This window comes from Pelodiscus sinensis, chromosome 7 (assembly GCF_052426305.1).
Source record: "Pelodiscus sinensis isolate ZL-2025 chromosome 7, ASM5242630v1, whole genome shotgun sequence".
Taxonomy (NCBI): Eukaryota; Metazoa; Chordata; order Testudines; family Trionychidae; genus Pelodiscus; species Pelodiscus sinensis.
The window spans coordinates 45,408,943-45,426,095 of NC_143058.1; the positions used below are offsets into that span (position 1 = coordinate 45,408,943).

Here is a 17,153-nt window from a genome sequence, read left to right on the forward strand (position 1 = left end):
CAATTTAGACGTAGCCTGTTTGTTCCCAAATTAATGTAGTAGTTTCTGCAACCACTTTGTCTTAAATAAATGAAAACATTTAAACATAGGGAACAAAGAAAAAGATCAAACAAAACAAAAGTTTTTATTCTCCATGACGACTAACATTTTATGAAAAGCTCAGTTCTGGATAGTTTTGGTTAAGCTTCCCAAAGACCTCACATAAGTTAGCCCACTGTGATGAGAAGGGAAATCTGGTTATCAGGTGGGTTTGAACATTTCTCTGAAAAATGTCATTTGTTTTTCAGCCACCATCTTGAGCTCTACTCCTTTCTCTTTTGCAGTCTTCTGTGGCTTTGTAAGCATTGCCTTTAGCACATTTTATATTACTATACGTTACAGATGTGGTGGCATCAGTGAACCAAGTGCATTATTCCTTTTCTTTAGAGATAGTCTTCAGTTTCTCTTCTTTGATTTACATAACTACATGTATTTGACTGTATATCAAAAAAGTGATCTGCTCCCTTTCAACACCAACACCTTCCCCCGGTCATGAATGGTGCAGGTCCAGACACTAATTAACTAGCTCAGAAGATTTTACTTTAGACAGTTTGAAGCCTAAAGGGCTTCTTCACCTTCTCTCTTTCCATCCAAAGAGACATTTTCCTTGCAGTGCTTTTTTTTTAAAATAAAGCTAATTAATGAATATTTCATGCAAGGCATTCTCATTATTTCCTGGTTGTGTGTAAATTTTGTTCCTACTGGACAGCAACATTCACAATACTACAATGTGACACTGAGAAACCACACATAGGTCTTATTTGGTACTGTTAATCAATATTCAGTTAATTGTTTAGGTAATGCTATGGACAGAAATTCTTCTTAAGATTCTGTTATAATAATGGCTTTATGCCAAGATTCCCCATTCCATAATATTTTGTTTGAATTCAATTAAGTTTGCTCTTAAGACTCAGAATTCTTGACTCCAAAGGAGGAAACTGCAGTTTCTAATTGCATTTTCTTGTTCAGCAAATATATTATTGAAATAAGACATCCAAATCCAATAGGAAATTAGTGCTCCATCCCGCCCCTTCCTCATAAACAGAATGCTAATTGCACCACAAACATATAAAACAGTTATTCCTATGAATAGAAGCTATTGTCTAACTTCTTAAACAGTGTACAAAATGTATTTGTAGTTCCATCCAAAAGACACTGCTTTTCTGAACCTTTTAGTTCTGTGAGTAAGGGTTTCCAAAGTTACGATATAGCTTTGCCTGAACTTTACTTCCAAAAATTCTTGATTGCTGCATCACATATTTAGTTTCCTGTAACAATTCTTATCCCTAAACAGAGTGGTTAGAATAATATCATAATAAAGCATGTCAAAGTCATCCCAACAAATACATAGCATGTGCTCTTCAGCCAAAAAAATACTGAATAGAAAAATATAAATAAAAATGGCCATTTCACACACACAAAGCTCTGATTTTATTTATCTGCTTGATTTGTACAGAAAATGGTTTCAGTGGTCATTTCTCATAATTTGATGACATACAGATAGTTTAAGGCATACATGTTAAAACACCATGCCACCAAAACAACATACCCCCCCCAAATCCTAAAAACAGCCATGTGTCATTTAATACACTTACACAGCCCCCCTGAAGTTAACTGGATTGTACAGGGATAGCAGAAGAGCTACATTGGTTCAAAGACTGTAAACATGTAAAAATGCACTTAATTTTCAAATGCATTTACATGAGAAATTGATTTGGAATTAAGCAAACTCCATTCATACCCCAATTAAAGGCCTGATCCATCAGTCTTTCCATGTAAATCAATCCCTTTGAAATTAGTGGATCGAACATGTTACAAATGCAAACACTTAGCTCAAACATCATATTGTCATACTGTAAGCACTGTTTTGTATTTTACATTAGACATCAAAGTATAATATATAATTTTTAATAAAAAAGCAATAACTGCTATTTTGACATTAAAAGTATGTTAAAATATAGTAAGGCACCATTGCATTAACCAGTTTTGTTTCATGCATATCTTTTTTAAACACTGTGCATAGTGAAATAAATACTGTAATACTGATCTTATTGTAAATATTTACTAGTATACAAAATGATATACTGAATGTTAAAATGATGCACTGTTTAATATATTTGGTGAATTTTATAATCAAAAGATATACATTTATTACTGTCTAAGGGAAAATGACTGCTTTCATTTCTCTGAAAGGTGTTTTATAGCTGTTTAGCATATACATAGTGAAAAAATGTCTAATAATAAAGAAAGTGCTAAAAATCAGATCAGGTTTCTGCGCTTCATTAATTGAAGCCCATATCACAGTTTAAAATTAAACTCATGCTACTTTGTTATGGCTTTGGTTATGATTATAGAAAAATTCTGCTCAGGAAGTGAATTGTGAAGTATTTTGGATGGTGCAGTCAGCTACAGGAATGAAATACAGCATTTTCACTGATACAGCTAAAGTGAAACTCTCTTGCTATAGGCAAATAAGTTACAAAAACGTATAACTTCTGCAGCTGCTCTCAGTTATTATACTGCATTACACTATTCATATTTTATTAAAACTTTGGCAGGGTGATTAAATATTATATTTTCAAGGTCATAATGTCATTCCTCAGAAAGTCGTAAGTGCTTTGGCTTAACTGCATGAATACAATCATTTATTCTATAAATATCACTATGTTTTAAATGTTCTTTGGACTTTAGACTCATACAATAATGTGTCACACACAGACTTTCAATATTCATAGCCCTTATGGGTTTTTTTTAAGTGCCATTCTTACAAAGTGATGTTAGTACATTTACAGATCAAATGGACTTGGTCCAAAGCTTCATTTCACATGTGGAGCTTCTTTTGAAATCTGTGCAAAAAGCTCAGATGGCTCTGATCCAACAGCTGGGTGTGTGTGTGCTGGTGGGCATATTTTGGTCTAGGATCAGGTCCATGGAATAAATCTCAGAATCAGGCCCTGAGATATCAAAATGTAAAAATACATATTTTATTAAACACTATCATAGGTAAAAAAATCCAAACGCATTTCTGTAAACACACATACTGGAAAAGCAAAGCTGTATTCATCGTGTTCAAATCATACCCTGTCTTATGATCATCAATGGGCTTGCACAGATTGTAAGACAGGGTGGAAAAGTCACATCAATGGAGAAGGGTCTCCCTGGACATGTTTCCCTATGCTTAAATGTTCATTTTGAAGAGTCTCCTCTGAAACCCCACAGATGATGTTCAAGTGCTGGGCTCCAAGGTCTCACACTGTAACAGAATCCGCAGAACTGAATCAGGAGTCACATTTTCCACTGCTCCGGGGATGGCATTTTGCCTAATATTTCTAACCTGAATGGCTTCTTCCTCTAATTTAATGAGCACCACCCTATGAAACAAGTCCATCTGAGTTTAATGGGAACTTCGGTGAGCGGGAGAGAGTTAGTGATTGGTGGAAAGGTGATAGATTTATTCTTCAAAGCTAGCTTTCTGAAGTCCAGCTGGCAGAGATACATTCATCAGCCATGTTCAAATCTAGAATCAAAGTCTTTTCCAAAGGCTTTCTCCATTTGTTTATCAGTTTATAAAAATATACTATTTAAAACACTCTGCTCAAGCAGGTCTATGATTTCTCTATAACAATGCCTAAAAAAAGTTTGCTGTCTCCTAATAAAGGAATTTCCTTCAGATCCCTCCTGAAGCCCTCAGAGAAAAGTTTGAACACAGGTTGGCCATACAACAAGCTCAGAAGGTCAATACACTCCACCACTGTTGAACCAGCAAGTTCTAGATTTTATGGCTCGCACTAGAAAATGCCCTTTTATTAGACCCCTACTGTTCAAATGTGAGGACCATTCATTTAAACACTCAGCTAATCTCAGTTGTCATGCAACACCACAAGGTAGGGACACTTTCTTGTGCAGCCAAACCACACAGAACTTCACAAGTCAAAAATACTTTGAAATTATACCCAGAAACAAATGGCAAGCTAATGCAGTCTGTGTAGTTTCTGAGTTGTCTTCAGGTATGGCTCTACATAGAGTGCATTCAGTAAACTAATTTTGAGGGCCTGGATAACTGTGGCATGATCCACAACCAAATGGAAAGGATCAGTAGCGATTAAGAGCATAAAACTGTTACAAAACAAGAGAGCAGGGCACCACTGAATTCTCAATTTTTCGCTTCTCTTTTGAGGATTCTCCTTCAGGTCATGGCAATAGCTCTCTGGACAACAAAGGCTGGATGTAACCTCTGCTGGAGCTCATGATGCCATTTAGTGGTCTCCCTTATGGGAAAGGTGCACAATCTATAGCATAAGCATTCATTTCTAACAGGCTAAAAAGGGGGTCAAACAAATTTGGGTTGAACTATTAATTTGCAAAATCACAAAGTTGGGCAGTAGCTTGCAGAAGCAGCATAGGGTATTTGAAGCAGGCAAAAAAAGATCCAAAGGAACCTCATCTGCATGGCATTCCCAGGTGATTAGTTTTCAGGCAGAAAGCGATAAACTATTGGACTTCGTAGTTCAAATGTTACAATGTGGTACTCAGAACTAGTCAGTAGGCTTGTCACTGCTCTTGTTGAATTCAATGGCAAAACTCCCACTGAGATCACCTGGAACAGGACAGGACCCAGTAAGCAAATGTATATTGTTATATATGGTCCCCACAATGCCATTCATGACAGCCTGCAATATAAGCTAGTAAAATCTATAGTTTTAAGCAAGTACGGTTCATAAACTGTACCTTACTTCTCTAATAGATACTCAAAAATTACCCCTCTCACAAGCCAAAAGTGTAAGTAGAGCAGAAGAGCAACTTTCCAACAATGTGGACGTGAGAAGTAATTCAAGAGAAATTTGCAAGCAGCAGTCACTCAACGAAGTGCTGAAATCCCACTTCACCTGGGTATAGGTGGGAGTGGTGGGACACCTCTTTCCCTTCGGCCAGAACCACCTAGGGAGGAAAGAAAGACGGCTCATCATGTATATTTATTTCAAGCATGCAGAAGCTCCCCATGAAACTATTTACGAGCTCTTGTATTATCCCCTCCATGAATTTTGTGTAGGTTTTTTGAATGGTTTAATTACCAAGATAAGAAATATAAGTGATATACAGAATAATTACTATTAATAGAGCCCTGTGTGGATACAAAATTAGTATCTGCATCTGTTTCCATAAAAATGAGCCAACGCTATTCATGTTGACAACTGCAGATGCAGATACTTGATGTAAAGCAGAGATACTCAAATCTGCAGGGTTCTAGATACAAGTTTGGATTGATAACTGGTTAAAAGACAAGAAGCAAAGGTAGGAATAAATTTTAAATTTTCAGAATGGAAAGAGGTAACTAGTGGTGTCCCCCAAGGGTCTGTACTGGGACTAATCCTACTCAACCTACTTATAAACGATCTGGAGAAAGGGATAAACAGCGAGGTGGCAAAATTTGCAGATGATACCAAACTGCTCAAGATAGTTAAGACCAAAGCAAAATGTGAAGAGCTTCAAAAAGATCTCATAAAGCTAAGTGACTGGGCAACAAAAATGGCACATGAAATTTAATGTTGGTAAATGTAAAGTAATGCTCATGGAAAAAATAATCTCAACTATATATACACAATATGATGGGGACGAATTTAGCTATAACTACTCAACAGAGAAATCTTGGAATCATTGTGGATAGTTCTCTGAAAACATCTACTCAATATGTAGCAGCAGTCAAAAAAAGAAAATAGAATGTTAAGAATAATTAAAAACGGAATACACAATAAGACAGAGAACATCTTATTGCCCCTATATATAAAACCAGGGTACTCCCACATCTTGAATACTGTGTACAGATGTGGTTGCCTCATCTCAAAAAAATATATTGGCATTGGAAAATGTTCAGAAAAGGGACACATTATTAGGGGTTTGGAACGGGTCTCTTATGAAGAGAGATTAAAAAAGAGTGGGGCCTTTCAACTTAAAAAAGAGGAGACTAAGGGGGTTATATAGAGGTCTATACAATCATGACTGGTGTGAAAAAAGTGAATAAAGGAAAGTTATTTACTGGTCCCCATAATGTAAGAATGAAATGAAATGAAATCAATAGGTAGCAGGTTTAAAACAAATAAAGGAAGTTGGGTTTTTTTTAAACACACAGTGCACAGTTAGCCTGTGGAACTCCTTGCTAGAGGATGTTGTGAATACCAGGACTTTAAAAGAGATCAAGAAAGAACTAGATAAATTCATGGACATTAGGTCCATCAATGGCTATCAGCCAGGAGGGGTAGAGATGGTGTTCCTAGCCTCTGTCAGAGGCTGGGAATGGGTGACAGGAAAGGGATTGCTTTAAGATTCCCTGTTCTTTTCACTCCCTCTGGGGCATCTGGCATTGGCCACTGTCAGAAGATAGGATAATGGACTATATGGACCGCTGGTCTGACCCAGTATGGCCAGTCTTATATTCTTATCTGCATCCATAGCCACAAAAAATGAGTTGCAGATACCCATGAATATAAAGCAGATATCCGTGGTTTTGAAGGGCTCTAACTATTAAGTAAGTATTTAATACTCCAAATGCCTGTAAAGCATGTTGTTCTTCTGCCTGTGGACTTTTTCCTTCTCTTGAAATGTGGCTGTAACTCTTGTTAGTATTATTAAGAGTTATCAATTATACAAGGGCACTAAGTCTTACTATGACTGTAAAACAAATGCAAATTGTAATATAAACACTGAAGTTCTACAGTTTAAGTCTGATAAAATCTCAAAGCACCATTTCCCCGCAAGATATTTTTCAAAATCCCCCAAACTAAGCAAATTTAAATTTGAGACGGGCACACAGTTCCCTGACCTTCCCCCACGTAAAAAAAGTAACAGGTTTTATAGAACTTGATCCTGCAAACCATCTTTCAATGTTTCCTCCATGGACAGGATGTGGGATCAGGCCTTTAGACTGCTATGCAATATCTGAATTGATTAATGTCTCTCCCTATTTTTCTTCCCACAGAGATTTTACCTGTGTGTGTGTCTAAAGAGTCTGTTCTCAATAACAGAAGAGGGACTTGCACAGGGAACACCTACACTATTTGTATACATGAGAACTGAGCCATTAAAATTTCTTCAAGCCAACAACACCATAAATATTGGTAGATCCATTAGGCCCAAATGGGCCCTCCAACACATTTACAATCCCAATGGGAGCTGTATTTGCAAATATGAAGGCAGAATTATGGAGTTTTTATGTTGAATGGTGTGTAGCCAATAGCTAACAGAAAAGGGGTAAAGATAATTAGCAGAGAAATTAGTACTCAGGCTACTAAGAGAAAACAGAAACATATAGATGCAAATTGTTCCCAATTATAAATATTCTTAAATACTCCTAAAAAAAAAGTATCCCTCTACACTTTATGGCTACGTGTAGACTGGCATGATTTTCCGCAAATGCTTTTACCAGAAAAGTTTTCCATTAAAAGCATTTTCGGAAAAGAGCGTCTAGATTGGCACAGACGTTTTTGCACAAAGCACTTTTTGAGGAAAAGCGTTCATGCCAATCTAGACGCGCTTTTCCGCAAAAAAAGCCCCGATTGCCATTTTCGCGATCGGAGCTTTTTTGCGCAAAACAATTTTCAGTTGTCTACACTGGCCCTTTTGCGCAAAAGCATTTCCAGAAAAGGGCTTTTGCCTGAACGGGAGCAGCACGGTATTTCCGCAAGAACACTGACAACCTTACATGAGATTGTCAGTGTTCTTGCGGAAATTCAAGCAGCCAGTGTAGACAGCTGGCAAGTTTTTCCACAAAAGCAGCTGCTTTTGCGGAAAAACTTTCCAGTCTAGACGCAGCCTATAGTTTCTTTCACAGGTCATCTGAAGGCCTTGCACATTATCTTTCAAAATTAACATGTTTTGGCAAACAACTTACTTCTGCTTTCATTCCTACCCACTTTACTAGGGTAACTTTTGTTCGTTGGTACGTATGGCTCTGGAGGTGGCAAGTCCGATATGGGATGGAAGGAAAATCTGCTTTCCCAGTCATCTGGGGAAAAATAAATTGTTACAGGAACATTTAAAAATAACAATCCTTGATAGAAGAGCTGTGTAATATAGATATTATTATACACTCTGTCTTGCAGTACCTCCTAGAAGCTGCAGTTACAAACCAGAACCCCAGAGGGCTAGATGCTGTACAAACAGAACAAAAAGATAGCCTAATAAGCCTGAATTCACTTCATTCATTCATACATCATTTACATCACAGCACCTGCCTTGTCTTCTTGTTTACAAGCTCCATTAAAAAATAAACGAAGAAAAACAATCCAAACAGGAGTCCATTGAAGTGTTCCAGTGACTGAAGTGCAACAAGCTCATACTGTGACTCAGAACATTAGATGAAGACTTAGTATATTCTCTCCATCTCACTTCCGTGCGGAAAACTTCATTTTCAGGGTGGAGAGTCAATGCTCATGGGGACTGTGGCTTCAAGCCGTGGCACAGATAGATCTCCAAGGGCTACCTAAGCTAAGTTATGATAGTTTCCTACAGACCACAGCGCTACCTTGAATCTCTGCAATGCTATGCGCTGGGACCCCTCCTTCCCTTTGCTCCACCTGAACGTGGCCCCTATGCTATGGCTTGTGAAGGGTAGTCCTTAGAGGGCAGACTTATGGCTGTCTTTTCACAGTGCTTGTGTTGTGGGGGATTCTCCCATAGTTGGCCATGAAGCTTTGAGAGCAGTGATGAGCAATCCAGGTTAGTGAGCAGGCCACTTGAGTGGCTTTCCTTTGTAGATTGAAGTCAGTCGTGCACTAACCATCACCCCCCAAAATAAGATTAAATACATCAATACATGGCATGCTGAATATTTCAAAACAAGTAGAAATGCTTTAATCTATATCTATCTATCTGTAGGTCTGCATATCTGTTTGTTCAAGAATTCCTCCTAAACAACAAGAGCCAGGGCAACCGAATTTGGTATGCAGTTTCCTTTTCTCCTAACTTAAAGCAAGGGCAGGGTTTGTTCTGCTATGATGTGACGTAGTTGGGGGGCTGTCTACTCTAGTGGCTGTAGGCCCACTCTGGTTGGGCATTCACTGGTTGCTATGCTTGGGATGTGGGCTATGGATGACCCCTACTGGCCTCCGTCTGTAAGCACTACCCAGCGGTTGGGGGTCGGGGGGGGGGAGGGTCGCACTGACTGAGGGCCCTCATGTCATGTAGACAATGGCCCAACCGGTTCTCACCTGACCAGGGAAGGGTCTGAACAAAGGAAGGGTGTGGCATGGGGAGGGGGCAGTGAGAGCGTGGGGAAGCATGGAGGAAGAAGACTAGCCAGTGTAGGGGGCTTCAGGGGCCTGTAACTCCTTCCCCCCCCAAGGGAATTAGGGCTGTTGGCCTATCCTCGTATGCCTGCATTGGTCCTGTGCTGTATCTTGGAGAAGCAATAATCCCTCTCTATTCTACTAGCTGGTGGATCACATCTTGCTACGGACAGGAGGCTCCCCCACGCGCCATCACATAGGACAACTGGAAACCCTGGGAAAAGGAGAACTTTCCATAACATGCAAAGGGAGAGGCTGTTTTCGGAGGGACGCAATATGAGAGTGGCCACTGGGAGAAGTGAGCCCATGGGGAGAGCTATTCTGCCGAGTGGCCACTGGAGGGCAGCTGTGCCACCAAGGGAGTGGCTAGTAGGGCTGGGGCTCTGCCATCTTGCCTGCCAGCACACCAGTAAGTAGTCCCGCTGCCCCAAACCCTTTCCCCATCTCCCAGCCCTTGGCCACAGTGAAGGGGTAGGTGGGTGGGCTGAGTGGGGGTGGGGAGGAGCGGGGAGAGAGAACAGGCTCTGGGCAGGCCAAAGGGTGGGGGGAGAGAATAGTCCCCAGGCAGGCTGGGGGGTAGCCTGCAGTAGGGGAGCACAGGCCCTGGGTGGCCTGGAGGGTTTTGGGGCAGGGGTGGGAAGAGAGATACAGGTCCCTGGACTCCAGCCTTCTGCACCCTCCTCACATCCCCAATGCCGTGCCCAGAAGGACCTGGACAATGCTGCATAGGCCTGGTAGTTATTCATATATGAATAAAACGTTCATCAACTTCAAATAATAATAAAAGCAAAACATTTTACTTTGTATCATCAAAACCCTGCCTGGCCTTTCCCCATCTCCTCTCCTAAGTGCATCCCATCCTTGCTCCTTCCCCACCCTTCTGGAGTACCATTAATCAGCTGATTTGCAGCATTCAAGCTCTGGGAGGGAGAGGGAGAGTGGGGACAAGGCACAAATCAACCAATTCATGGTGCTCTGGAAGTACTGGGAGGGAGGATGAGGAGTAGATAAGTGCAGGGGCCCCAGTGCACGAGAAATGTGTGAGAAGGGGGCAGAAAGGGGGTACATGGGCCACACCTGGAACCCTGATGGGCTGCATTTGGCCCATGGTCAGCCCATCACTGTTTTACAGAACTCCTTTACATTGCTACAGCCCATGTATGCTGCACGAACTAAGGTCCTGAAGTTGGTGGAAGGATCTCACAGTAGGTGGTTTCCTAATTCAAGGCCACTTGCTGGTGAAATCAATATTGTACCTGCTTAGGTATAGAATAAATCTGGCTCTACATATTCTATATTAAATTAATCTTATATCTTCCTACAGAAATGTGCATCCTAGTACACAACAGGTATTTAGACTTCATCAATATAGAAGCACTGAAACAACCAGAACTGCTTACAGAGTCCAATAAAATTCCATTTTCAAAGAAAAAAATAATAGCACAAGACAAGATGCATAATCGAAGAGAAAAGTACATTATATGTAAGATGTGTGAAGATACTTCTTCAACCACTACAGCTCCATGTTTCCTGACCCCACTTTGGTTGTATAGGATTCCAATGACATGTTAATAGTTAATCAAAATCACGGCAAAAATAATCTATGCTCATATTACACTGTTCTGTCTCTGGATGCAGAGGCTCAAGGGGTGGAATAAGGATGTGCGGGCAACTTAGGTTTTGTCATTTCCATACTTGAGTGCTTCCACACTTTGCAACCATAACATTCTTGTTATGTAGGTTTTTTGCATGACATCATCCAGTTATGACATAAGTAAACTTTAGCAGCAACTGACCACATGATAGATTATTTTGGGACTCAGTTTTGCATTCCTGAGGCAAGTAAGACCTAACTAGACTTCAAATAGTTCTGCCAATGTAGGAATGGGGTAGGTTCTGACCTCTAAAGGTGACTTACACAAGAAAAAAATATCGTTGCATCCAGTTTTGCCTTTTATGATGCAAAAAGAAAGCTCAAAATTATTTTTTTAAATAGTCTTATTTTCTGCTTACATTTTACCTTAGAAAGATCAGGAATATCAAGTATGGTCTTTCCTGATTTTGTAGGGAGACTCAAATATGCATTGTGGCTCATGGCTTAATTGAAAGGAAAGGACAGATTAATCTTTAACGTAGTTATCCTTTATCCCAACTAGGAATGTAAAAGTGTAATCATTTAAATGGCTAACTAATAAGTGTTCAGTTTGGTTACACTGGCTTTGCTGCAGACTCTGCGATATGACATTTATAGCAGCCAGCTTCGCTGTAGGCTCTGAAGTATAAAGCTTATATAAAAGCTTTATACAGCAGCGCATGCAACCGCTAGGATTTTTAGTGGTTTACATTTTGAAACAACTTTTTACATCCTTAATTCCAACCATTTAGTAGGCAAAATGGAAAACCCCAAAGTTTTAAACAGTTTGACTAAAGATCTCTTCTCCTTCTCTACCGCTCAGCTTTCCCTTTGTCTCCTGTGAGGTTATAATTCTATACTTCTGTCATCCAAAGAGTTTCAGGACAGAGGAAACCAGAATTTTTAACATGGAAATAAATCTTTTAGGCCTTCTTTATACATCATAAAGAATGCAAGAATGGTACACACGTTTTCTCTTTTCAGGTTACCTTTGAAGGATTGTTTCTAAGGTTCAAGGCTTGATGTCCTAGTGGCATGCTAGAATGTTCACACGGGCATGGGAACTACAGGTACGGCAGGTGCTGCAGCCTAGTGCTCAGGGTCCCAGCTGCTGGCTCCATAGGCCAGGGGCTCTGCTGCCAGACCCATATCCTGGGGTCCTGGCTCAAGTCCCATGCACCAGGGGCTCTGCTGCTGCCCCGTGTGCTGGGGTTCCGGTTTGAACCCTATGCACTGGGGACCTCTTCTGAAAGCCCCATGCCCATGGTCCTGGCTGCCAGTCCCATATACCAGGGCTTTGCTCCCAGCCTGAGCTGCAGGTAGAGGTGGACGGGGCAAGGAGGTTCAGCATTCCCGCTTTTAAAAAGGTTCCCATGCCACTAAATGCTTATGTAAATATTGTTAACTTTGCACTTCTCTTTTCAGCTTTAAAATATTAGATAACTCCATATGGCAGGCCTTTTCAGACCCAAGTTACACCTGGGTCAGTCAGGAATAATTCCTGTGTAACACTGTTAAGAGCTCAAAATCAGATGTTGGGGGTTAAATGCTGATAGCTTTGCTTAAGTCAAGCTTAAGAGTGATACAATGAATACATCTGAGAACACAGCTCACCTTCACATGATGAATCCTGGAAGCCATTTCTGATTGCTGATGACGGTGGAGGAGGTGGTGGAGGAGCTCCGGTACCAGATCTGTCAGGAGGAAGTGGAGGCCTTGGTCCACCCCTCTGGTTTTCGAATCCTGGCCTGGAAGGTAACTGTGGCGTAGCAGGCAATGCCCGTGAAGTGCTTCCATTTCTGTTTATTGGGGGAGGAGGTGGAAGGGGTCCTAAATCAAGACAGAGAAACAAATCAATCAACTAATCTATTGTACATAAAACCTACCATTATTCGATCAGCTCTATAGAGTGCAGGTTCAATGGGGCATGGGTATACAGAAAGGTGGCTTAAATGTCACCTTTTCACTTCCCTTGGCTAGGATAGTCTCTGTGCAGGGCTGGTCTCTTTGCTCCATGTGAATGCAGCCCTAACGCTACTCTAACTTACACTGGTCACCAAGGGCTGAAATCACAATGGAGCATCAGTGCAGCACAGAGGGTCCTGGCCATATGCCATTTTCTTTAGCCACATGCTCTTTTCAGGCAACGAGACGGGAAGTGGCACACGAGCGCTCTGACGCATGAAAACATAACAGCTGCCATACTGGGTCAGGCCAACGGTCCATCTAGTCTAGTATCCTGCCTCCAACCATGGTCAGAAACACAGCTTCAGGAAGAGTGTACAGAACAGGGCAATTTTGGAATGACCCTCTCCTGGCTTCAGACAGCCAGAGGCCTAAGGTCACCCTAACCATCCTGGCTAATAACTAAGGCTCCACCAAACTCACAGCAATGAAAAGTGTCATGGACCATGCAATCTGGTCTCTTGTGTACTTTTACAGATTTCATGGGGGAGACCAACATTTCTCAAATTGGAGATCCCGACCCTAAAGGGAGCTGCAGGGAGGTGGCAAGGTTATTTGGAGGGGTGTCATGGTACTGCTATTCTTACTCCTGTGCTGCCTCCAGAGCTGGGCAGCTGGAGAGTGGCAGCTCTGAAAGCAGCACCCTGCCAGCTGCACTACAGAAGTAAGGGTGGCAATGGCATAGATGGGATCCCAGCCATCAGCCACTGCTCTTCAGTTACTAGCCCAGAAAGCAACGCGGCCACCAGCAGCAGTGCAGAGGAAAGGGTAGCAGTACCCCAACACACCCCCACTCTCTGCAACTACTTTAGGTCAGAAATCAATTACAGCAACAACTTTAAAGCTGACATTTCATGATACCAGTAAATTTATTATTTTTAAAATCTGATGACCATGAAATGGACCAAAATGGACCATGAATTTGGCAAGGCCTTATAATAGCAATTGATGGACTTTTCCTCCATAAATGCACCTAATTCTTTTTTGAATACAGTAATACATTTGGCCATCACAATATCCTATGGCAACAAGTTCCAAAGGATAAGTATGCATTATGTAAAAAAGTATTTTCTCTTATTTGTATTAAACCTATAGCCCATTAATTTCATCGGGAGATGCCAGATAGTTGTATTGTGGGAAAGGGTAACACACACATCTCTATTCACTTTTTCCACACCATTCATGATTTTATAAACATCTATCATATCTCCCCTCAACTGTCTCTTTTCTGAGCTGAACAGCCTTAATCTTTTTAGTCTCTCCACATATAAAAGCCTTACCATACTCCTGGATCATCTTTGTTGTCTTTCTCTGAACCTTTCCTAGTTCTACTATATCCTTTTTGAGATAGGGCAACCAGAACAGGACTCTGTATTGATGGGGAAGGCACACCATGGATTTACATAGTGGCATTATGATATTTTCCATTTCCTTCCTGATAGTTCCAAACAGGTTTTTTTTGGGGGGGAGGATGGAGTTGTTTTTTCCCCACAGCTACTGAACACTGAGCAGAAGTTTTCCTAAAACAATCCATGGGGATCCCAAATTCTCCTTTTTGGGTGAGAGCAGCTAATTCAGAATGTGTGTGTCTGTCTCTGTGTCTGTCCTTCCATCCAAGCACTCCTCCTAAGCGTTAAGAGCTGGGCCCACCAAATTGAGTATACACGCAGTCCCCGAGTTACGCGGATCCGACTTACGTTGGACCCGCACTTATGAACGGGGCTTTCTTGCCCCGGAGCTCGCAGGCAGCGGGACCGCCCAGAGCGCAGCGGTCCCGCCACCTCGACCTCCGGGGCGAGAAAAGCTGCTCCAGGTGCCCCTGGTCTGCTGGGGACCATCACCAGCAGACCAGGGACACCTGGAGCAAAGCCTCAGAGGCGCGGCACCCCGCCGCTGCTGCGGCTTTGCTCCCGGTGCCCCTGGTCTGCTGGGGACCATCTCCAGCAGACCAGGGGCACCGGGAGCAAAGCCGCAGCAGTGGTGGGGTGCCGCGCCTCTGAGGCTTTGCCAGAGCAAAGCCTCAGAGGCGTGGCACCCCGCTGCCGCTGCGGCTTTGCTCCCCGTGTCCCTAGTCTGCTGGAGGGGAGGGGGGCGGCGCAGCTAGTGCGCCCCCCTGTCCCCCCAGCAGACCAGGCTTTTGTTGTGGACCTTGGGGCAGAGCAGCTGGGGCACTGCCGGTTGGTCCCACAGCGCTGCTCTGGGCACTACTGGACCAACCTGGCAGCACCCCAGCTGCTCTGCCCCAGGCGTCCTGATTCAGCCGCTGCTGATCAGTTTCAGCAGCAGCTGAATCAGGACGCCTGGGGCAGAGCAGCACCCCAGCTGCTCTGCCCCAGGCGTCCCCAAGTCAGCCGCTGCTGAAACTGACCAGCGCTGACTACAGGAAGCCCGAGGCAGAGTTGCTCTGCCCCGGGCTTCCTGGAATCAGCCGCTGATCAGTTTCAGCAGCAGCTGACTTGGGGACGCTTGGGGTTCTTAAGTTGAATCTGTATGTAAGTCAGAACTGGCGGTCAGTTTCAGCAGCGGCTGAATCTGGATGCCAGTTCCGACTTACATACAGATTCAACTTAAGAACAAACCTACAGTCCCTATCTTGTACGTAACCCGGGGACTGCCTGTACTCTGTATTGAATATAATCCTACCTCTGTTAAGGATTTGGTTGTGCCAAGAAAATGGGATATGCCTATAATGGGATTGCGTCTCATACAACCATACAGAAAAGAGACAGAATCACCAGGAAGGTGAAAGGAGTTGGCTGGGGCTGTGCGCCCCACCCTCCAGGACTGCGCCAACCCTGAGTCTCTCACCCCCCAGGTGCCCTTCAAGGAGGGGGAAGGGAAGTTGAAGCTTCCTTCACCCCAAATTTGTATGTGGGCACTGCTGGCTGTTCTCCTTTGTCAAGGAGTGAGAAGAAAGTGCAGTTTGTTGTAGGGATGTGAAGGTTTAAGCCTTAACAGATGAGGTTTACGGGTTAAAGTTAACTGGTGGAGCTGCAGCAGCTCCTTGCAGGCCCCAGCCAGGGCAGTCTCTGTTCGTGGTGGGCCTGGGGTAACCTTCATTTCCAACCAGAACACTGGAGCAGCCCCTGCCTGTGGTGGGAAGAGGGAGTGGGTTCCCAGCCTAGCGTCAGCTGGTCTGGAGCATCCCCCCACTTTCCCCTCTTTAATCGATTAAACGATGTGTTTATCTGGTTAGCCAATTAATCGGGATTTTACATGCCTTTGTTTGCTGCATTCCTTACTCTGGCTGGGGAGTACAGGAGGCAGATGAATCTGTGTCTCCCGCAGCCAGGGGACATGCACCCCTCCCCTTGGCTGTGCCTCTGGAGAAGCTATGGAGGGGTGCTTCTCACCTAGCCCCAAGCTGCTGAGGTAAGAGGAGGCGCGGTAGTCCACTCTTCCCTGACCAGCCTCCTCATCCCCAGAGCAATGATTTAAATGACACATGTACAATTTTATTTTCCAAAACCGTGTGCGCGCGCGTGTGTGTAATTTCATCTGCCACTTTTTGCTCAGTCACCCATTTTTGTGAGATCCTTCTGAAACTCTTCAGTCAGATTTGGACTGAATAATTTTGTATTGTCAGCTAACTTTAATACTTCACTGTTCACTCCCTTCTCCATACTGCTCTAGGTGTTAGCACGAGATTCTGCCAATGGCATAGCATAAAGGGGAATTGAGCTCAACAGTGGCAATGTTAAGCAGTGTGGCATCAGTTCTCTCTCTTACACAAATATTTGCTGCAGGACACACTCTGCTATGGTTGCAGCACACCAATCTGCCTCTAAATTAGAAACAGACCTCACACACAGGTTTTAACATTTCCAATGTCAGTACATTTAGCCAACTATAACGGTAACATGCTTAGAGCCAGCATGAAAGATATCCCACACAATATGGGTCAATTGGGATAATTTAATTATGTTGATTAAGTCATTAGAAGTTGTCCCTCTTCTCAAAGAAATCTAGTTACAGCTATTACAGATGTCTTAAAGATACATGTATTAAAAATAAATCAGTAGATATTCTGTCAGTATCCAAAAGCAAAAATGTACCACAAGAAATCCTACATACTTTGTGGTTTACATTTATGTGCTACTATAGTTTGCATTTATGTGCTACTATAGTTTGCATTCCTGGAATGGTGCTCCCTTAGAGAGGGTTAATGAAAGATTCATTTTAGTATCTTTCAGATAATGAGAGAAAATATTTCAATGAAAACAGTGTAAATATTG

General features: G+C 42.6%; 1 protein-coding gene across 9 annotated transcripts in view; it reads right to left on the minus strand.

Moving 5' to 3' along the window:
• Positions 1-1,446: 1,446 nt before the first annotated feature.
• Positions 1,447-17,153, minus strand: part of WIPF1 (WAS/WASL interacting protein family member 1) — a 92,109-nt gene continuing 76,402 nt past the window's right edge. For all 9 annotated transcript variants that reach the window (XM_075933663.2, XM_075933667.2, XM_075933661.2 and 6 more), the window contains 3 exons: positions 12,568-12,783; positions 7,925-8,038; positions 1,447-4,977 (listed from right to left, as the gene is read on the minus strand). In XM_075933663.2, the coding sequence (XP_075789778.2) occupies positions 4,922-4,977; positions 7,925-8,038; positions 12,568-12,783 (386 nt within the window). In that variant the 3' untranslated portion in view covers positions 1,447-4,921. The remainder of the gene's footprint in view (positions 4,978-7,924; positions 8,039-12,567; positions 12,784-17,153) is intronic.